Raw genomic sequence first — 23596 nt, forward strand, 5'->3', positions numbered from 1 at the left:
ACTTTTTGCAACGCTATCTCTAACCTTATTGCCCCCCTAGTCATCGACGCCTACCACTATCTCCTACTCGGCGACCTCAGTTTCCACATTAACAGCCCCAACTACGCCAAATACATCACCCTCCTGGAGAACCTGAATAACATTGGCTTCACCAAACTAGTCACCTAACGCACCCAGAAAACCAGTCACATACTCAACTCCAGCTTCACCTCCAGCGACAGAATCCTATTTAGGCATGTCACAGAATTCACTTTGACTGATTATGCCATTGTCCAACACTCAGCACACCATCACCATGCATCACAGCTCCTCTCCCCACAGCTGGAGCAAAGTAACTGAGACACAGTGGACACAGGCCCTCAGCACAACCCAACCTGAAGTTTCATCTGAACTTGACCAGGCCATCCAGAAATTCTCCACATGGATCACTGAAATAGCTGACCGAGTCCTCCCCGCCCCCGCTGAAACCAGCAAAAACCAACAAAACCTCAAAACAAGCCAGTTGGTACATCCCGTAGCTTAGAACAACCAAGTGCAACTGCTACCGACTCAATAAATGTAGGCGCTACAAGGAACCCCTCTGACAGAGACACTCACAAAGCAGCCCCCAGCAACTACCACCTGTTCATCAAGGAAGCCAAAAAAGCAGCCATCACTGCCTGCATCTACAGTGTGGCCAACCACACGACAGAACTATTCAAAATAGTTAAGGACTTCTCCAATCCGACAGCTACAGAGAACATCATCCACCCCTTCCAAGAACTCTGCAATACTCTGTCTGACTACTTCCACAGCAACATCTTCAACTTGCACAACAACTTTGACCCCAAACCCACTGCTATCATCCTCAACAACCGCAACCTAAGAGTACACCAGCTGACTAAGCACCACCTGGTCTCCTCTCACCACTCAGACCACCAAGGCCATCAGATCTTACATCCACTCGGGGGCGCCCACCAGCTCTTGCCTCTTACCATCTCTTCAATCTTTGAACCGACCTTATCAGCACGAAACTCACCAGCATCATCAACACCTCCATCTCCACAGCAGCCTTCCCGGACAGATGGAAACACGCAGAGGTCAGACCCCTCCTAAACAAAAACTCTGCAGACCTCAATAAACTAAAAAATTATCAACCAATTTTCCTGCTTACCTACCTGGAAAAAGTACTTGAGAAAAGCCATCAACCGACCGCTTACTGAATACCTGGAACAAAACCACCTACTTGATGCCTCACAATCAGGATTCTGTGCCAACCACAGCACTAAGACTGCACTGATGGCTGCCACAGATGACATCAGAACTCTCCTCGACCGCTGAGAAACTCCCTCATCCTTCTCGACCTCTGCTGCTTTCGACCCTGTCTCCCACCACACCCTCATCTACAGGCTATACAACATTGCCATACAGCAAAATGCCCTCAAGTGGATTGCCTCTTCCTTACAGGATGCCCACAGAGCATCCAGCTGCCTCCCTTTGGCTGTGAACCCAAGGACTATCCTTCAGCCCCACCCTGTTCAGCACCTACATGGCTCCCCTCACAGACGCCGTTGGATCCCATGACCTCGACATAATCTCCTACATAGATGACACTCAACTAATCCTCTCTCTCTCTTGAGAACCCCTCCAATGCCAAAACAAACTTCTGAGACACAATGACCAACATAGCCAACTGGATGAGAGAAAACTGCCTCAAATGCAGGTCCGACAAGACAGAAGTACTGATCTTCGGAAAGAGCACCTCCGTTTGGGACCACAGCTGGTGTCCAGCAGAACTCGGACCAACACCCTCACCAACAGATAATGCATGCAACCTAAGCATCATCTTCAACAGCGAACTGACCTTGAAATGACAAGTCAACTGGGTCACCTCCTCCTGCTTCCATTCCACCTGCATGCTCCGCAGAATCTTCAGATGGATCCCAGTCAAGACCAGAAAGACTGTTACCCAGATCCTCGTCACCAGCCTCCCCAACTACGGCAATGCTCTTTACACTGGCATCTCCACCCAGCTCCTCAGAAGACTCTAGACCATATGGAGCGTCGCAAATAGACTCATCCTGGACCTTCCCAAAGGACCCACATCACCCCCCACCTTAAAAACCTCCACTGGCACCCCATCCAGAAGAGATGCCAGTTCAAGATCCTCACACGAATACAAAGCTCTACATCAGTGGTTCCCAAACTGTGCGCCGCGGCTCCTTGGTGCGCCGTCAAAATTAGCCAGGGGCACCGCACACAGTCTGGAAACCACTCGGAGGTGCTTTTAATCGGTAGCTTTTCACCGTGGTTTTGTAAACAAAACCCCCTGCATTAATTATTGTGACCAGCGGAGGGCGCCAGAGTACCATTAATAATATCCCTATGACAAAAGAAATGAAATAATTTAAAATAAATGGTTTTCAGGAACCTGAACGAGAGAATGAAGAAGTCAAACTGTAAATAGTGTAGGTACAGGTACAGGCTGGGATTACGTTCCCCCACCCGCCAAAAAAAAGTAACATAATGGGGAGCCGTGGCCAACACGGCCAATAGGTCAAAGGAGCCGGGGATCGAAAAAGTTTGGGAACCACTGCTCTACATGATCAAGTAACGTCCTACATCAACCATTGACTGAACTTCCATCTACCCACAGGACACCTACGCTCCTCCTCACTTGCCCATGTACACACCTCTTGCGTCCGTGTCAGTGGGGGCCGCTGTAGGAAAGTGCCCCTTTTGGCATGGTCCCCCCCCCCCCCCCCCCCGCAACCACACACAAACACCTTTTCCCTGATGTTGATGTTAACTTGACTGATTGTGTGATGGGATCCTGCCAACCAGGCCCCAGCACCAGGGTCTTTTCCCTAAACTGTACCATTGTTTCCACGGTTGGCACACCCCTGACTGACAACTAAGTCCCTTGTGAAAGGTACCAGTGGTACCAAGGGCTCTGTGACCAGGGAGGATCCCTAAGGGCTGCAGCATGTATTGTGCTACCTTAAGCAACCCCTCACCAAACACATGCACACTGCCACAGCAGATTGTGTGTGTTGATGGGGAGGAAAAGGTAAAGTCGACATGGCATCCCTCCCAGGGTGCTGTGCCCACAAACCACTGCCTCTGGCATAGGTAAGTCCACCACTCTAGCAGGCCTTACAGCCCTAAGGCAGGGTGCACTATACCACAGGTGAGGGCATAGCTGCATGAGAAATATTCTCCTTCAGTGTCTAAGTCCATTCTTAGACATTGTAAGTGTAGCGTGGCCATATTAAGTACATGGCCTGAGAGTTTTTCAGTACGAACTCCACAGCTCCATGATACTTTACTGAAGACTAGGAAGTTTGGCATCAAAAGTCTCAGCACAATAAACCCACACTGATGCCAGTGTTGGATTTATTGTAAAATACACACAGAGGACATCTTAGAGATGCCCCCTGTATTTTACCCAATCCTCTACTGTAGGGCTGACTGATCTGTGACAGCCTGTCACTAACAGACAAGTTTCTGACCCTGTGGGGTGAGAGCCTTTGTGCTGTCTGGGGTCAAGAACAAAGCCTGATCTGGGTGGAGGTGCTTCACACTTCCCCGCTGCAGGAACTGCAACACTTGGCGGTGAGCCTCAAAGGCTCAGGCCTCTTGTTACAGTGCCCCAGGGCACTCCAGCTAGTGGAGATGCCCCTTCTTATCCCCCCCTTCAGAGATCCTATTTTTGGCAGCAGGTCCGGCAGGAAAATTAGGAAAAACGAGGAGAGACCGCTTAAACTGGCACCACCCCTAGGGTGTCCAGAGCTGAAGTGACCCCCTCCTTGCAGAATCCTCCATCTTGTTTTGGAGGAATAGGAATAGGAATGTGCCCTCCTCCCCAAAGGGAGTGGCACAGGAAAATTGTAGCCACCCTCTGGGACAGTATCCATTGCTACTGCCCTCTGATCCCTGTAACACCCCTAAATCTAGTATTTAGGGGCACCCCTGAATCTTGTTCTACAGATTCCTGGTGACCTCCAGGAGAAGGACTGACCCCTATCAGTGAAAACTCCAGACGACAACAGACTTGGCCCCAGCCCTACCGACCTGTCTGCAGCTTCAAGACTCCTGCTCCAAAAAGGCGATGCATCCTGCAGGACCAGTGACCTCTACAAACCCTCAGAAGACTGCCTGCCCAGCAGAGGACCAAGAACTCCCAAGGACAGCGACCCTGTCCCGAAGAAACCTCCCAAAAGGACTCCAGAACTGCCACAGATCCACAAGCCCTGTCCACTCTGCACCCTACGCCCACAGCCTGAGTCCAGGTTGCCCACCGGTCCAGAGAAGGTCCCCAGGCGATTCCGACCTAGAGTCCATCCTGGGTTGACACCTCCTGCCCAACACGACAACACTTGCATCCTGAATCCAGAGGACACCACTGACTGCGACCTGATCCGACCAAGATTCCCAACGCCCAAAGGTACCCCTACATCCACAGCTCCTTGTCCTTGGGGAATCCGACCGACAGTCCAGCAACGTCCAGCGGGCACCTCTCATACCTGTCCAGCCTTTGTTTTTCCGGAACAGAACCCCCTGGACCCAGCCTGCAGCATCTTTGTGACCCCCGGGGTTCCCTCATTGAAAAGCATTGGACACCCGACGCTGTGTTTGCACCTTGCACTTGTCCGCCCCGCTGCTGAGGGTGTGTGTTTAGTGCTGACCTGTCGTCCCCCAGATGCTGACCTAAATCCCTCAAGGCCTGTGTCCTGAAACCACGGGTACTTACCTGAAATCTGCTTTCCACTGAGCCCCCCAGTCCTCATAGGATTCCATTGAAAACCAGATCCAACTTTGACTTTTACACCCAGCTGGCCCCGTCTTGCTGGTGGTGCACTTTTGGGATCAACTTGAACTTTGACCTGTAGACCTCTTAACCCCCAAAGACTGGGATCGTAAGTCGAGTGCTTACCTGTTAAATGGGTTAACACTTTTCCTCCCCTAGGACTGTATTGATTCCTATGAAAAACTGCACAGGTCAACTTTTGAAATTGAAAATAGTTACTTACTTGCAAACTAGTTTATCTGCAAAACCCAAGCAAAGTACATTTGATACATATGCTTGATACTTACAGCTGTACTTACCTACAACAAATATATTTTGGTTTTAGTAATAAAATAACAAAATCTATTTTTGCTATATAAAACATTGGCCTGGAGTTGGTCATTGAGTGTGTGCCTCATTTCTTGACTGTGTGTACAACAAATGCTTCGCACTACCCTCTGATAAGCCTAACTGCTCGACCACACTACCACTAAAGAGAGCATTAGTATTATCTACGTTAGCCTCTGTTAAACCTCTGGGGAAGCCCTGAACTCTGTACACACTTTACCTCATTTTGGTATAGTATATATAGAGCCAGGTTCCTACAATCAAGCACACAGACAGGTGCCCACTCCAGAACTCTGAGCGCCCATGGTCATTTCGAAGAAAGACTGGACAAGGATGAAACCTCGCTGGTTTCACAGGCAGTAATTCTTGTCAGGGCCTAGTAACCAAGCAGAAGTAGCAGTTGTGTTGACCACTAAATTTCAAGGCCACGTAACGCAGACTCAAGCAAAGCTGACCAGGAGACTACTGCCTCTTCGAATATCTCTAAGGAACTACACTTTCACCCTTTCCGTGGTCTATGCACTCAGTGACTGACTGGAGCAGTTTATCCTGAAAGCTCTGGGCCTAGTCACTTTGTCCACTGAATCCAATCTTCTATTGGGAGGAGACTTTTAGCTTGTCCCTGATACTTTGCCTATAAAGGCCAGCTCAAAGAATAGGGCAAACTAGAGCTTTCACGCCGGGAGCCTTACGATGACTGAGAGTTCTAGTGCTTACTGATGCATGGGGTCTCAACATCCTTCAGGTAGAGTATACATGTTCTTTTCTGCCTCCCACCAGACAAATGCCTGAATAGACTACTTCTTAACCTCTCCCCTGGACTTGGCAGCCACCATAGAGCCGAGGTGGGTGTTCTAGCATTCCCTGATCACTCCCCTACCTCAGTCTCCCCCACAGATCCTGGCGACTTAACACACTCTTAACATACAACTCCACTCTCAAGGAAGTGCAGGAGGTGATTCAACAATTCCTGCAGATGAATTATGCACCAAACACCTCCATCTCCCTATTGTGGGAAACTGAAAGCAGTAGTTAGAGGGACCCTAATAGCCATCCCTACAAGACTCAGTAAGATTAGAAAGGTCAAATGCTCCATTTTAGAGAATCAAGTGGGAGCCCTTTGTACTCTGCAATACCAAGCTGTTTGTCAGCATCTCAGAGACATCTGACACTGGTTCACAAACAGCTCAAGGCTTTAGAATAGATAGAGCAGAATATGCCATTCTCCGCATAAAGCACAAATTTGGATTGGGAGGGAATGAGGCCGGGCGACTCCTCACTTAAAAGCTCCAGGCCCACGTTCACAAAAATAGAATATTAGAGATTCACTTGCAGGCAGAGTGCAGTAGGCACAGAAACGAGGAGATAGCAAAAGCCCTTAAATTAAACATCCAGAAATCACAAGCCCTCAATGTCACGATCCCACTACAAGATAGGCTCCACCTGGAGCACTGGATACATTTTAACCTGAACTACCAGATGAGGTCCTCCTTCAAAGAGAACACAAGCAACCCAACCCAAGACCAGTTTAGCCCTAATTAAGTCACATGTGCTATTATGCTGCCATCAAGCTCTGGGTCTCTCAACCGCAGATCATCCTCTATAGGGGGCAGACATCTTACAAAATTTGAGAATTGGTTAATCACTAAGCACTATAATAAGGGCCTGCTCTTGGATATCTACATATTCCTTAACAAATCTATAGAAACTACATAGAGCATCCATTCACCCCCTAAGGAGTGGACCGACATACTTCATAGCGTGCATGTTTCATCCCACAGCAGGGCAAGAGGCGTTGCGCAAGGTTAAGCACTACTGGTACAATACCCCTGCAGAGGGTGCAAAATGGAAAATCAACATCCCAGACACCTGCTGTCTCAAGTGTGGCAACACAGGCACCCTTTAACTCCTTTGGAGACGCCCAAAGTTAGACGATATTGGGAGGGCATATTCAAAGACGTCAGTGAGAATTTTGACATGGGCATCCCCAACCTGTCCAGCTATATACTTTTGGGGCTATCAAACACACTGACCTACCCACTACATTCTAGCTCACAGAATGCCAACACAATAGCTCTCTACATGGCTAAGTAAGGTATTACCTTTAAATGGGGCACCGACTCCACACCTGACTACACTAATTGGTTGCATAAACGATGGGATTCCATTGGAATGGAAACACTCACAAACTCACTGGAAGCCAAGTTGCCACAATTTGTCAAAACGTTGGACACATACACTTGATTCTTAGTGCAAAAATTCACCAAAGTCTCCTGAAACCATTCTCATTCTCATTGAGCTAACCTCATACTACCTTTATGCTTTCCTGGCAGTGATCAGTTGCTGGGATTGTTCCGGTCTGTAAAATAATGTCCTTTTCACCCCCACACTGTGTTTTTTATAGAGTTTCATTGTGCATTAGACATTAGTTGTAAATAAAGGCAGTACAAATTAAATAGATGTCGTTTTTAAAAACAATTTACGACACCCAAATCAGTTTTAGGAGAGGGCCCAGAACCAAACAAGATGGTGTCTTTGATATTACAGCAATTTCTTTAGCTATGTCCACACTGGTTTGAGCGTAGGCATTTTACTTGGTGTATACTTAAATATACTTATACTGTGGGTTAAAGCAATTTCCTTTGTTGGTTGAAGTGTTCTTTAAGAATTCTTGCTCGCTAGTGGTCAGTTCTACCTTTTTCTCCATCCTTTTTCTGTTTGAGCTGTGACCTACTACTGTATTGTTCCACTTTGGTTTCTTAATCTGTTGCTGTGAGGGACTTTTTTTTTTTTTACATTTCTTTGGTGGTCCCCTTTCACTGTGCATGTTTTAGGCTGGTAGCTGTCTGTGTGTTATTGCAGCATTCTGTTCCTCCCAAATAAGCTTATTTTACTAAACAAACTGCCCCTAAAATAAGCTTATTTTACTAAACAAGCACCATATGCCCTTGCATCGCATTGCAGAGTCAGTCTCTCTCTCTCTCTCTTTTCTCTCTTTTCTCTCTTTTCTCTCTTTTCTCTCTTTTCTCTCTTTTCTCTCTTTTCTCTCTTTTCTCTCTTTTCTCTCTTTTCTCTCTTTTCTCTCTTTTCTCTCCCCCCCACTCCCTGCAAGCACTCACGACATCGCACACAGGACATTGCTAATCTCCTTTATTGAGTCCATAAATCTTTTCAGGCTGCACTGCTAACTTCATTAGAGCTTTGTTGAAATGCGAGGCAAAAATGCTTGTTTCTGCTGGTAGAGGAACCTTTACATTGGCTGAACGTTCTGTAGTAGTTTTAACAGTTAGAAAGGCCTTTCCTTCTAAGAGACATGATAGCTGTAAAAAGTGTTATTCCTGCATTATACTTGTACAGTGTGATGCACTGTAAGAGAGGGGTTCTGCGGTGAAAAAAGACTGCTTCTTCGCAAATGTTTGCAAGGTTGTGCCTTCTGTAGTGAGCTGAAACTCACCATAAAATTTCAGAAGCTGCAAGAGGGTGTCAGCGCACGATAACTGGTTGTTATATATTTTTTTTATTTGTTTACCCAGGGGTTATCAAGCATTTTTCATGATTCAGATGGTTATAGGTCAATTTTCGGCCTTTCATGGTTGAGGTTGTCAGGTTAGATTGGCCATCCTTGGTACAACTCGATGCTCCTCGATGGACCGAACAGAGCGAGCCTGAGCAGAGCCCAAGCCTACGGTCCTTTCAAACTGAGGTGCGAATACTCTATTCAATATAGAAAGTAATTTATGTCCTTGGCTAGCTGCCTTCACGAAGCAGTGTCTCCGGTTTTGAGCGCAGGGGTTAGTATCAATTAACATTTTGACACTTTCTTTCGGATATCACTGCAAACAATACAGAAATGGGGAATGCAAATGGTCCCTTGTTTTGAGGATGAAACCACAAGGGTCCAGGACAAAACTTGACAGTCAGACGGCATCAGAGGCAGAGCGAGGACTGCATGTACATTGTTTTATTGACTGTAGTTTACTGGATCATAAAGTGTGGCGGTGATGAAGACTTGTGATTCATACCCTGGCTCCGAGCTGCTTTGCATCGCCCTCTGGGTCCTGTGGAGGCGTGGTGGGGGTGATAAACAGGACCAGAGAGACCACAGCAGTGCAGCCTTGTGCAGGCGCTACTTATGGCCTTGCACAGTAGTCTATGAGTCATGCTCCGATGCGGAGATGTGTGCTCCACCAGCATGATCGCAGATAATAGTATCTCAGATGCTACGAAGTCGCAAGAACGTCCTTTGAAGCGATGTATTGAAAGAAGCGATTGTTTTTAAATAACCCACCAGCTTAAAATCTTTCTGTCCCGTGCTTAAACGGGTGTACCGCGTTATCTTCAACTTCTTTATTGCTTGGAAACAGTGCTTAATTTGAGCCGGTGGTTTCCGGTGTGGGGTACTAGCACTTATTTTTGAGGGCCGACACTTAGTTTTCTGCATCAGGCATTTACTGCGAGCAAAGGACACATATGGGAAAGGTGGCCTGAGAGAAAAACTAAAATGCGTTACAAAGGGAGAAAGGTGCAGTAGTGAGCTGAAGGGGCAAGGAGTGGCTGTAAATGGATTAAAGCGGCCGGAGATAGCTTGCATATTTAAATGCAGCAGCCGCGTGTTTCAAAAGAGAGCTTTAGGCACGGCACATTTTAATTTACAAATTAAGCACTGCTTGGAGAACCATCTTAGAGCGCTGGTGATGCCTTGAACAACTACTGTTATATAGTACAGAGGGGCACCGCTTTGATTGTCAAGTTTATGCTAGAAAATGTGGCAACAGAACCACATTTAGATATTTTTATTGATTCATGGTCATTAATGTATGCTGCGTTCACATAGTTTTACTGCACATTGGGCAGGAGTTCTGCAGCTTGGCCACAGTCTCACAAATTGTTTTTTGTCTCACTTCAGAGCATCGCGTTACTCTAGACCAGTCTATGCGTGTATGTTTGGATAATCCCTTAATAATAGATGTTTTTAGGTCTCATCTACAGGTAAATTTTAGCTGTAAATAAAACATATTGCGAACCATACTGGGCTTTTGGTCTGCCCATTACTTACCATTGACTGGTTTCCTTGTCATTTTTAGGTCGCGCCCACATGCGCTTTGACCTGTTGTAAGTATTGTGGGCTTTTAACCACACCCATTACTTTCATTCGTTCCTGGGCTTGCCTTTCAAAAATCACTTGATGTCATTGCTAAATGCTTTCTTTTTGTCCCGCCTTGAGGCTGTTTTTGTCACGCCTTGCAGACTGCCCCTGTTACGTGGATTATTGCACGATTGCCGATATATTTCAGCGTGGGTGAACTATTTTTTTCTTTTGTCTCTCCCCTTCGTGCTGCATGACAGCCATGGCGCTCACAGCGCAAACAGGCAAAACAGCATGAATTCGATCAGTAGTATTGGAGCGCTGGTCACATTGTTCACAGTTACCTAAACAGAGTCATTTCTTATGGCTCTCCCCTTAAAACACTTGAAATTGGTAAATGCTTTACGTGAAACAGAAATCCTCAAATTGAAAGTGACTCTCATAGAACAGCGAGAGAGCCAATACTACATTATTCACTGTGAAAAACTGCTTTTACAAAACATTTTTGCTCATAACTCAGCCTGTGGTGGTCCTAGGACAATGGGACTACCTTCAAAACGCTCTTTCTGTCTACATCATCTCTGGGTCCCCACACTAGGTCAGTGGGGACCCCAAAATAATAACCCCTCCCACTATTCAGTGTCTTTTACGCTGTCTCATGGCTAGAACTTTTGATTTACAGCTGGGAGGTTTTAAATGCCTTGTTTGTAATATCATTGCAATAAGGCTGCTAGCCCTAAAACCGCCCCCTAGGGGCTAGGTATATGGTTACACTGCATTACTTTCACCTGTTTTTTTCTATGGGGCTACACCCTCTAGGGGCTAACAATATGGTTATATGACTATGTTTCTCACAAATTATATTTTTGTTATAGTGCCCTCTAGGTGCTGTTGTGAGCATTACAGTCTGATACCAAAAGTTTATTTCTGATAAAGGTTCATATGAAAATTCTGTATCCATTAATAATCTCTCCTTATTACAATTACGCCCACGATTTAGGCCAACTTAACATTCTTATTACATGATGACTGAACACTCTTGATATGTTTGGTTGACCCTTCTAGCTTATATCTCCTCTGTAGCTGTCTTGTGTCTTTTCTGGAAGAATTGTGTTAGTCAGCCAGCAACTCTGATGGTGGGTGGTAAAAGTGGTAGTCTTTTGGAATTAGCATGGCACATTTAAATTAGGATGCTAAATGGCAACATTTTAATTTTTTGCTGCAGATAGAGGAAGAAGGTAAATGGAAGTGCTTTAGTTGTATGCAGGGCCACTGGAATTATATGGCGGGAAAAGACAAAATTATGAGGCAGGGTTTACCAATTTATCTGGCAAGAAAAATCCAGTTATGAATTCACAATGCCAATAGCTCTAGCTCGAGCAAATGCGAGACCTATTGCATTGCAAATGCTTGTTTATATACCTGTTCCATATGAAGCTTGTTCTGCCTGAATGCCACATGTTTTTATCCAGCTCTTCTTGCCATAATGATAGCCATAATGACGCACAGGTGTAGGTATACTGAAGTATATAAAGCATTGAGGGGTGGTATGCTTGAATAAATTTAAGCCACAGCTAATTACTTGGGCATGCAACCCAGTCCATAGCTATTTTGCACAGCATGCCGCCACAGATTGGACCCAGTTATATGCAAACCAGTCTTGACCCTGCTCCAACAGGAACAGTCCAGCTGTAACTGCCAGGCCAAGTCCTCCCTGAAATGAAACACAAGCCAACAAAGACCGTTTTAGAGCGTATTAGTCTACATCAGTTATGCATAGTTTGGTTCAAGTGACAGTGTGCATGGGACCCAGTCACACACACTTCCTACTTAGGGCGTTGCACTGTAGTATTCAAAATAATATGGATGGAATGTTTGAATTACTCTCAGCCACTGGTAATTATTTCCCCCCCCCCAAAATCATTATTTTGCACATCATGCCATCTCACTTTGGACCCAACCATATGCAAATCATTTTTGACCCTGCTCCAATAGGAGCAGCCCAGCCTGAACTGCCTAGCCAAGTCCTCTCTGAACTGGAACACCAGTATTCCCAAACCAGTTTTGACCCTTTTGGGGCTCACCAATCGGGTATAGCTTAGTTTCAGTGAAACAGTGTGCACTGGACCCACTTCTAGGCATTCCCGTTCCACTTAGAGCATCGTACTGAAGTAGTAAACAAAAGAGATGGATGGAATTTTTGAATTAATATCATTCACTGGTAATTACTCGGGCCACATCCCAGTTCATCATTATTTTGCACACCATGCCATCTCAGTTTGGACCCTGCAATATGCCAATCAGACTTGATCCTACTCCAAGAGGAGCAGACCACCCTGGACTGCCTAGTGAGATCCCTCCGAACCAAAAACAATCTACCTAAGACCATTTTCATCCTGATTAGGGCTATTCAGTCTCATGTTACATGGTTCCAGAGGATTTGCCACTTTTGAAAGATGCAAGGTTCCTCCAATCCCAAACATTTCCCCACAGTTGTGGAACAGTTTTGCGGCGATCTGCTCAGTGCTGACCAGTTTGTGCTGACTTCTGTTTGATTTGTATTCACCTCATCTGGAAGCTCCTTTAACATGGATGATGGTCACTACATAGGAAACTGGGATAGTGGAATCCTGCTCTAAAACGAAGGGAGTGGACTGGCAATCACCCCTTCCCCAATTTTCAAGGTACACTAGTTTTGGTGTAGTGCTAAAGAACTTTGCGTTCAGACAGGCTTGTATCTCTGAGATGGTCATCACCAACTTAGCACAAAAGCCCAACATTTTGTGCAGCATACACTTGCTACAGGAATCCTTCATGGGTGTACCTGCATTGTGGAGTCAGAACAGACCTATTATTTGAGTGAGGCAGTAGTCTGTCCCCCACATGGCATACAAATTAAAAGGCCGATGCTCCTAAGTATAGTCTTACTGCCTTCACCTTATGTCACCACATCGCCTGGGTTGACAGTGCAGTAGTCACTCTTATTGAGAAGGCTCTGTTTCACCATGAGCTCAAAACAAATGAAGCACCTTTAGCATACTTACCAGTCTCAGGGGAAAAAAACACTGGCCTATCCATAAATATAAGATGACATGGAGCTACAGCTTCAAAGAGCTATACAAAGAATGTTTGTCCAAGCAGCAGTGCCTATGTTGAAACACATATTTGACATGTTCTGCCTTAGCCAGCTTTAAACTAATGTGTTTTTAATAATATTTGAGTGACCCATAAAAGAATGTTTTGAGAATAAATAGTGCAGATTGCTAAACCTGTCCATGAAAACTGCAGATATTTGCCTTAGAGCTGTAACATTGAAATATTTATCGGCAGGTCTTCATAAGCTCTTAAAAGTCAAGAAGACCCAATTGCCATTCAAGTCGAAGCTACACAACTGAATTCTTGAAGAGATCTTTTCTTCCACCAAAGTACACTAAGTATTGCCAGTGTTTGGGTTTAATCAAAAATGTCAGGCTGTATGCAAAGAACTAGAGTGTGTTATTTTAATGCAATCTTCTCATAACTTTTTTCCTCTAAGTTGAGTCTAGTGTGTCCAGGTAGAAAGATCCCCTCAACATAGTTCTTCTATACTACCTTTGTGGAACAAATTCAGTGTCAGCATATCTTCAAGAATAAAAGAAATCTGTAGTCCCAAGAATCGAGATAGTTTAAAAATGTAATGTAAGCAAGTGCATTTTTGAAGATTATTGTTTCATGATGCAGTAAAGTGACCTTTTTTAATGTTCATGCCGCACTCCCTCAACACCTCTTGGCACTCTACGATTACTTGTGCTCCTCACATTTTAGAAATATTAAATTCAAACCCTTCAAGTGGAGAAATGATGTGTGTAACAGTCTTTGCACAAATAAAAGGTGCTTAAAGGGGTTTATAAGTAAGCATTTACAGCTTAAAATCTCAGTGAACAGATACAAAATGCCAGGTACCATTCTGTTGGTACTCTAAAATAGGACATGCTCTGCCTTTATCCTCCGCTTTGAAATGCTCATGACTAATGTCATGGTAAAGTTCACTACCTAGTGAGTGTGTAGGGTAGCCAAGATGACGTGAGCATTGTTGCTGTGCATAGTGTACAGCGCAGGCCCATTTGCTTTCGCTTTTATCTGTACTAACTCATGGTTGCACATGTTCTGTCTGCTCCATTAGAGGTCCTTTGTTAATTCTCTTTTTGTTTCACCCACAGGAAAGAGTGCAGTTCCACAGCTACAGCATTGCTCTGTGAAATTTGAAGACATGGGTGGCATTGAGGAGACACTGAAGGTTGGTGTGATGTCTTATTCTGCATATCTCTTTGGTGCACATTGTTGTCACTGTTGTGTCTTATGCCTGTTTGCAGAGATTTAATAAATGTTATTTGTGAAAGCTGTTATTATCAGTGTAACAAAGTCAATATCTGATGGAGGTTTTGAGAAAATAGAGGTGGCATTAAGGAGCCTTGGACAAGATACTGTCTTTCTGCCAAGAGAAGCATAATCTTAACATTGAATGGTGAACACTTTGGCGGGCATTTGACACAAGGGCAGACATTCCTTCTTGAATATGGGAAGGCAATTAACCTAACCTATTCATCTCTCTAGGTTTCTGCTTACGCTGCCAAATAATGTATACAGGCTTTGTCCCTTTTATAGATCAGAAATTCAGGAGAAGAATATCACTTTGCCAGCTATTCAGGTGAATAATACCTAGCACTGGTGACTGTAAAAGTGTTCTTTCCAAATAATGTACTCTGTTGGTCTAACACGTGGATGCATTGTTGTCTAAATAAGTTTCCCTTAGAGACGCACCTAATATTGCTAGCACAGCAAGCAAGTCAAACATGGCTTGATTATATTGGTTTACTTATAAAGGCCATTAGCCTATAAACACATGTAAGTAATTTCCTCTGACGAAAGGAGCACAGGCTACTGAAGATAGTATTGATGTGCCAGCACGAAAACTCTTGTTTTTAATAATGATGGAGTTGACCAACATTGACTCATAGGTCCAGTGGAGCATATACATTGAGGTGGTTTAAAGTATGATTTAAAATGAACATTGTATATGCGAAGCTGCTGTAGTGGAGAAACAGAATCCTATCTGTATAGTGCAGCAAGTGTCTTGTTGTCTTGGTCCAGCAGCCAATATCTGAGTTACTCTACACAGTTAGGGCCTGATTACGAGCTTGGCGGATGGGATACTCCATCACAAACATGACGGATATCCCGTCCGCCGTATTACAAGTTCCACTATATTCTATGGAACTTGTAAAATTGCGGGTGGGATATCGTCCTGTTTGTGACGGAGTATCCCATCCGCCAAGGTCATAATCAGGCCCTTTGTCTCTCTTATTCTCTCTTTCTGTGACCCTCTTCAGCTCTCTGGTTCTTCCCCATATATAAGTTCATAAATTAGATGGAGGGAACAAATATTAGATCTTCAGTTGAATAGAAATGTATTTAAATGTATTTAATCATGCTCGATTATTTGAAATCCTTCCATGTACATATATCTTATTCACCATGTTTAATAAAATCATTACATAAAACAAGCAAACAATGTAATTACAACATTTTCTAAATAGGCAATAGTTAAAAAAGGTTCTCCAATTTTTTTTTAGCACTTCTCAAAATCTTTACAAATCAGCAGTTCAAGATCAAGTCTGTAAGGTCGAAACATGCCATTGTTGCTTGCATACATGAGTGGATGTTCCTTTGTTTGAAGAGTTAACAAAGGACTTTTCTGCTGTCCTGCAGGAGAGCTGGAGAGATACATGTCAAGTGAACCAAGTCCTTCTTTGTGTTACCACACAGTCTGGTGTTGATGAATTTGAGGTTCATCAATAGGTTTACACATACAAAATTGACTTCTTATGAATCAAAATTAATAACAATAAACACTAATTACTCAACAAACTGCTGTCCCAATTTATTATGCAAAAATCCAGGGGTCTAAAGAATAAAACATTAATATATGCCAAGTTGGTTTCAGTTTACGTTTGTTCAGTCTTAATTATACTCTTTCACATTTGAAATCCCATATTGTTATCCCATTTCAGCATCAATTAAAGCCTGCTAATTTCCTATAATAATGTGATACCTGCAACCTACAAATGAAAAAAACTGACCACCCCCTGATATTCTGTCTCCTAAAATCGCAGTTCATACTTTTCACTCCAAGCATTACAATTTTATGCCCATTTCTAAGCTCATTGTTTGCTAAAGTGTAATGCCTTCTTTCACAGTCATGTTTCAAAGCTCACCAGTCTTAGATAGATAGATATATGTAAAATAGCTCCTTGCTTCTTCCTGTTAAAACATATAGCATTTCTCAATGAAGCAGAAACAAAAACAATGATGTCAATCAGTAGCTGTGACTAATCAGCAGAGTTTGCACGTATGTATGTTTTAAAATCTTTTTAGTCTCTTTGTTCACAGCCAACTCTTTAAAGAACTGCACAGTAGATGTAGTGCTGATGGGATACAACCAACACTAGTTTTTTGAATGCTGTAATTGGCCTTCTGAAGGATACTTCTACCTGTAGATTCCTCACCTTTTGCATATCCCATGTATCAGACTGGAATGGAAAGCTTTGCAGTAGCTTTGTACACAATGCTGGCTCAATCTCATCACCAGAAATGATACCACCGTGACACAACTACTACAATAAAGCACCCCCACTGACCCCTTGATGGCAATTCCCTATTTTCCACACCTTAGATGCAGTCCAGAGCTTGCTCTCCTCAGTACTTCCAGTCAGCATTTATTAACAATTTTTCATGAGATTCTTCAAATATCTCAGTTCAGTGTTGTGAGAAAAGGCCTCTTTTTGTCATGGTTAGCCCCCACGTTTTTCCTGATGTTTGATGTGGCCTAGAAGTTGTAGTACCCAGGGCCCCTGCAAACCAGGTTCTCTAGGCCAGAGCTCTTTCTCTAAAACTGTTGTGATTCATTGGCACAATTGGATACACCCCTAACTACTGCAATAAGTCCCTAGTAAGTGGGTACCTATTGACGCAGGGCATGGGGTACTATGGGTAGGCCCCTGAGGGCAGCAGCACTGATTGTGCCGCCCTCTAGGGCCATGCATCCAGGTGCATCCAGCACTGACATTGCAGGCTGAGTGTCCTGGTGCAAACCTAAAACACTAACTCGAGATAACACGCTGCCTGTGTGCCCTGTCCACCATACACTGCACTTACTGTGGATAAGACACCCCTCTGGCAGGCCTTACAGCCCTAAGGCAGGGTGCACCATATTATATGTGAGGGCATAGCTGCATGAGCAACATGCCCCCACTGTGTTCTTGCCAAACATGGGACATAGTGAGTGAACAGAGCAACCATTTTAATACATGAGCTGGACACTGGTCAACACAAGTTTCCCAGCTACATGCTGGTCACTCTGAACCCTAGGTTGTTTGGTATCAAACAGCTCAGAATGATAAATCCATACTAGTACCAGTATTGGATTTATCCTTAAATGTACCCAGGGACCACCTTAGCGGTGCCCCCTGCAAAAGCTAACTACCCTGGCATGGTTGTTGACTGGTTCTATCCAGCCTGCCACCTCTAGACACCCAATCTACAAACCTTGGTGGAGAGCCCTGTCTCTCTGGTTTGTAAAGGAGGAGCTAACAACCCCTCCCTCAGGAATGTGCACTGCCCTTGTGGTGAGCTTCAAAGGGCTTACCGCCTTTGAAACTCGACCCCCAGGCCTTCTGCTAGCAGCAGATGGTCAGCCCCTTTGTAAACCCCCACTTTTGGCGGGAAACCACACAAAGGCTAGGAGGAGTGGCCTCACCTGGCATGCACCACCCCCCCCTAAGGTGTTGCCTGCAAGGTGGACACTCCATTTAATTTTCCACCATCTTATATGGAAGGAAAATAGTCAATCAGGGTTAGTAAAGTGACCCCACAGGTAGTGGTCACTATAGTGGATGTAGCCACCCAAAGGTAAGTGTCCCATTTGAAACTACCAGGTACCCCCTAAAACGCCCACTAAATTCAGTATTTAGTGGGCATCCGTAGACCAAGAAATCATATTCGAAAGACACAAAGAAGACCAGCACAAAGAAGACACAAAGCACGAGAACTGTGGGCCTGCTGCACAAAGAAAAGGTGCCAAACACTGACTGCTGCACCCAGGACCCGACAATCGCTGCGGAGGAGCTACTGGACTGACCTCAAGAAACACAGAGGGCCTCCAGGCTTCACCAGTCGCCCAAGAACTTCCTCCAGAGTGGAGGTACCACTCTGCAACAAAGAAGAAACCAGCAACTCAGTGAGGGTCACTTCACTGACTGGCCGTTAACTCCCGATCCGGAAGTTGCAGCCGGACCCGACAACACACCAACAACCACGAGGACAAACCCTGCAAGTGTGCCAAGTATGATGGCACTGCGCCCCCAGCACCCCCAGTGGGCGAACCATACCAATACCCTGGGTACAGGTCAGCTGACATCCGACACCAGGAAAACCAGCCTGCCCAGGGCTGAAAAAAGGACCAAGAGGAAGCCCCAGTCGAGGGACTTCCACAACACCCGAACCTCCTGCCAAAGTGCCCCCGGTATCTGGTAAGCGACCCTTAAAATGACTTACCTCCACATCTCAAGGGCATGTTTGCGCACAGCTCCCGGCTCCCCAATTCGCTCTGCACCCGGCCGCACTGTGCCCTGCATCGAAGAACATGCTGTGCCCTAAGAATCCCTCACCCCTTGTGATCTCCACACTCCAAGGGAACGCCAAGGAACCACCTCTAAACTTACCTGTGCATTACTTTCCCAAGTGGTCCCCCCCGCAGTGGCCCTGCACCAGCTCCAGAGACTTTTCACCGCTACTCCTGCCGAAACAGAGAGCCACCCAAACTTCTCCAGCTGGCACAGTGTGCCCACTGACTAACTTGAGCAATCTGCAAAAGAAGAACTTTATAACTCAACTGTATGGTTTTAAATGTATTTTTAAAGGTGACTTTCTACTGATTCCTATGGTGCATAATTACGCACAAAAGACAGTTTTCTTCAAAAATCCATATCTCCAAAAAGTACTTAACCAATTTTGATAATCTTGGTCTTAAAAGTTATATAAAAATCTGAAGTATTTTTATAAACTGGTCTCAAGTTATTCCTTCGAATGTGTGAGTTGCATGATTGATACTGTGAGTACAATAAATGCTTTGCACTTCTCCAAGATTGGCCTAACTGCTTGACCAAGCTACCCTAAAAATTAGAGCATTAGGTGATCTAGTTTTTACCTCTTTAAACCAACGCGTGGTTGCCTGGACCCCCTGCACAGCGTGCCTAACTTTGCAGACTACATAGAGGGCCAGCCTCCTACAAGTGTAGGAATGTTATCCCCCCAAAAGGCCAGGCTTCAAACGCTGCAGGGACTGTGATGGACTGATGTCCATCAGGGATCCACTCAACATGTCTTTGGAGCATGCGCACTAAAGCCATCCCAGAAATGGAGGTCAAGTTTTTTTTTTTTAAATAGACCAGGCCCAAGATGATCAGCAAACCAAGAGGAAGCCTCGTCCAGGGACAGAGTTGCTGGTGTCACCAATCTCCAAAAGAAAGCAGCATCTATGGTTCCTCCGGACCAGACACTGGCCAGGAACCTACGCTTGCAGCCCCCCAGACCCATGCCTCAGCCCTGTCAGCCCTGCCTGGATTTTCCTACTCTAGGGTCAGACACTGTCTTGTATTTTAGTGCTGTGTTTGAGGGGAAATGTTCCCCTCTAAAGCACCTTAGGGTTTTTACTTGGTTCCTATAACTTCCTTCCTGCACTTGCTGCCCATTCCCTTGTCTTTGGCTGACAGCGTTTATGCCATCTCTGGCCTTGACTGTTCCAAAGGGGTCTTCCACGTCTCTGGCAGGTCTAGATAGATGTTTGCCAATTCTAAGACTGCCAGTGGTTCTGCCTCGATCGACACCAAGAACAACTCAGCCCCCCTACCACTTATGGATCTACCAGACCTTGTGTTGAGATGCAAAAGGGATGCACAGAGGCTTACTGAAGAACAAAGTGTTTCTTTGGCTGGGATTCTGATCCAAGGCACGTCACAGATGAGGATGGCAAGTTGGTCTCTATCAGCGCCAATTTTTGTTTGTAAATAAATGTATTTGTGTTTTGAATTAGAAGAAATCAAAAAAGTACACAGAACAGCACAGACACATCAAAACATTGTTATCAGGTTCATGATACAAATCTCGACCTCATGATAGAGGAGGTATATATGCAGGGATTCAAGTCAGTAAGGTAAATTAAAAGCATGATCATAAATTATACTTATGTGGTGGCTCAGTCATATATGTGGTGAGGGCAATGGTGGTTGTCAATCTGGGGTCACATCTATGTAATACTCTTTCCAACTGCTCCATACTTTTTTGTGCTATTGAGCTATATAGGTAATTTGAGCATCTGTCAAGGCCATGTTTCCGAACATTTAGGTCTGGAAGGATCTTGCTCCTTAACTTTTGATTGGAATCCTTTTTCCATAGCATTACGCTGAGTCCTCGGAACAGTGCCTCTTATCTTGCGAAGCCATCATCTTGTTGTATGTTCAGTAAAAAAAAAAGTTTGGGTTTCGTCCTGTTGATCGACTCATCAGTCTCTGAAGTGTATTGAAGATCCCCAATGAGAATGGCTATTGTGGCAGGCATGTCTAAACAGTGTGCTAAATGTCCCCCCTCCCCCCCCAATAGCAGCGTGGCATCTTGGGTACTCCGGCCCAGGCCCCCTGTGGAACAGCTACAGCCGTTCAGGTGTCAAATAAATTCTGTGGAGGTAATACAGTAGCATGAGGGGTAGCCTAGTTGTGATTGAGGGCAACCATCTGTAGGAATCATGCAGATAGTCCAGGCGACCCTTATTGGTTTACAGGGCTTAAACTAATAATCCCAAATGCTCTCTTTGTGATAGTGTGGGCGAGCAGTTTAGGCTTATCAGAGGGTAGTGTTAAGCATTTGTTAAACACACAGAGTCAATAGATAAGACCCATGGAAGAAGAAACTGGAGACCAATTTAGAAAAAAATAATAGATTTTTATATAAATTTAGACACAAGGATCTTTGAGATCAGGTAAGTACTTTTAAGGCTAGCGATATTTAAAAATAGATAAAATACAGCTGTCAGATTTGAGGCATGATCCTTGAATGTGGTGATGTTGTCCTATAGGAGAAAGATACACTGCATGGGGTCCCTTGCAAACGACTTACAGGACTATTCTTCTGGACATAAGGTAAGTAGAGACCAAGGTCCAGGCAGGAACCAACAGTTTAAGTTTACTTGACCTGGTGTATCTGGGTGCAGAGGTGCTTCCAGTGGTGATAGCCTCGAATGCTACACCTAAAGTCAATGGGGATAAGTACCTGTAAGAAAAAGGCCGCAAATGAGGACTGGGGGGACCACTCCAGCAGAACCCAAGGAGGGGCTAGGCTCTTGAGGCTCTAAGGACCACAGGGACACCCTCGGTTTCAGTGGACTTAGGCTGGGGGGGTTCGGGTGCATAGGTGTCTTCTCCGGTGGGTTGGCAGTTTCAAACCTCTCACAGTTCTCAGGGCACCTGCAAGGGAGGGAAAAGGAACACACAGCAAGACGATGTCTGGTGCGGAGCTGGCTTCTCTCGAAATCCCTCTGCGTGCAGGTAAGTTTTGGTGGTGGTGGTGTTCAGCGTGAACACAAACAAGCCTTGGTGCATGCAACTGGCGGTGCTACCCTGGGTATTGTTGCAGGAAGCTCCTGGCCGGGTCAGCATTTCGAAGGCTGGATGGGTAAATGGGGCTGACATCTGGGACACGGGATCCTCTTCCTGGCGAGTTGCTCCCCTGGTGGACCCGATCGTCAGCAAAAAGGGGGACCAGACAGTTGCGGCTGGTGCCTGTTGGTGCAGGGAGTTCCTCCTCCACTCCAAGGGAGATGCTGGCTGGTTGGCAGTGTGCTGGCAGTCCTCCAGGGCTTTGTAAGGATGCACAGCTGCAGGGCAAGTTGGGTCTTTTCAGTTGTCGGGACAGTAGCAGGCAGGGTTTAGCGCCAAAGTTCACAGCTAGTCCACAGTTCTTGTGCTGGTCTGCTCTTCTTTGTCCTTCCTCTTCTTCTAGTCAGACAAATCTAAGTTCCTGGGGTCAGGGGGCCACCTAAATACCAAATTTTGGGGAGCTAAGGGGATTGTAGGGTAGTAGCCAATGGTCTGCTTACCCGTAGGGTGACTACACCCCCTATATGACCACTTCCTGGGGAGAGTTGGCATTTTCTTGACCAAGAGTTCCTAGTTCCACCAAACTCAAGATGGCGAAACCTTCTTTCGTGGAGTACATCAGCTAGTCCACCTTAGGGTTGTGACTAGCCCGGAGGTGCAACATGCCTACTGCATCGCTAATTTCCCACCTCTCCTGGTGCCAAATGGGCATCAGGGGAGAGCGTGGCATTCTCCAGCTCTGGAGGAAGCGGAGGTCACATATCAAAGGCGATAGAGGCTTTGAAGCCTCTGACCTTGGCATGTAGATTTACTAGCCATCCTGCAGGAGGAGATGATCACACCTTCTCCGGAACAGGCATTGTTTCCTGACCTCATAGTGCTCGCTCTTACCTGCAGGGGGTCAGAAACGCATCATTGGTGACAGGCTGGTCGAGAAAAGCCAGCACACTAAAAGACAAGTAAGTTTCAGGGGGCACCTCTGAGGTGCCCTCTGGCTGCATATCACAATAAATACAAAACTGCAATCAGTATGGATTTATTAAGATGAAATGTTTGATACCAAACACCATAGGTTTCAGTAAAGCCATCATGTAGCCTGGGGTGGGCGTAGTGACCAATGCCCAGTACATATACGTAAGATGGCTTCCCTGTTCACTTGTACCATCTAGTAATTGAACTAGACCGCACAGGGGCATATTTGCTCATGTAGATATGCCCTCACTGGTAATATAATGTACACTGTCTTGGCTATAAGGCCTGCTAGGGGTGACTTACATATATTAGAGGCATTGACTCGTGCATGACACAGAGTGAGTCTGCAATGTAGTGTTTTCACTCTTGGTTTGCACCATGTCACACAACCTGCGATGGCATTCTGTATGCGGTTTGTATGGTAGTAAACCCCCCCCCCCAAATATAAGGTCCACAGATAACTATCTTGCCTTTAGAAGACTACTCAAGAGTTGGCTCTTTTCTTCATAACCACCATATTAAAACAGCAATGGACTGCATATGCTTGTGTTGATAAAAAGGTAACATCTCATTATGTGTATATTCTAGATATGTATAGTTCTCTAAGAAATATGTATTGTTACTATTTCATAATAATAAAATATACACATACTCTTTAAGCCTGTTTAACAAATGTATATTTATTCACTGTTAAATGTGTATGTGTGTATATTATTCTATGCTTAACATGTTCAT

The 23596-nt window shown here is 45.1% G+C and overlaps 1 protein-coding gene across 1 annotated transcript in view; it reads left to right on the plus strand.

Moving 5' to 3' along the window:
• Positions 1-23596, plus strand: part of NVL (nuclear VCP like) — a 359132-nt gene that overhangs the window by 47683 nt on the left and 287853 nt on the right. Inside the window, exon 8 of the mRNA XM_069233825.1 lies at positions 14402-14478. Coding sequence (XP_069089926.1) covers positions 14402-14478 — 77 coding nt within the window. The remainder of the gene's footprint in view (positions 1-14401; positions 14479-23596) is intronic.

This window comes from Pleurodeles waltl, chromosome 5 (genome assembly GCF_031143425.1).
Source record: "Pleurodeles waltl isolate 20211129_DDA chromosome 5, aPleWal1.hap1.20221129, whole genome shotgun sequence".
NCBI classification, from domain to species: domain Eukaryota; kingdom Metazoa; phylum Chordata; class Amphibia; order Caudata; family Salamandridae; genus Pleurodeles; species Pleurodeles waltl.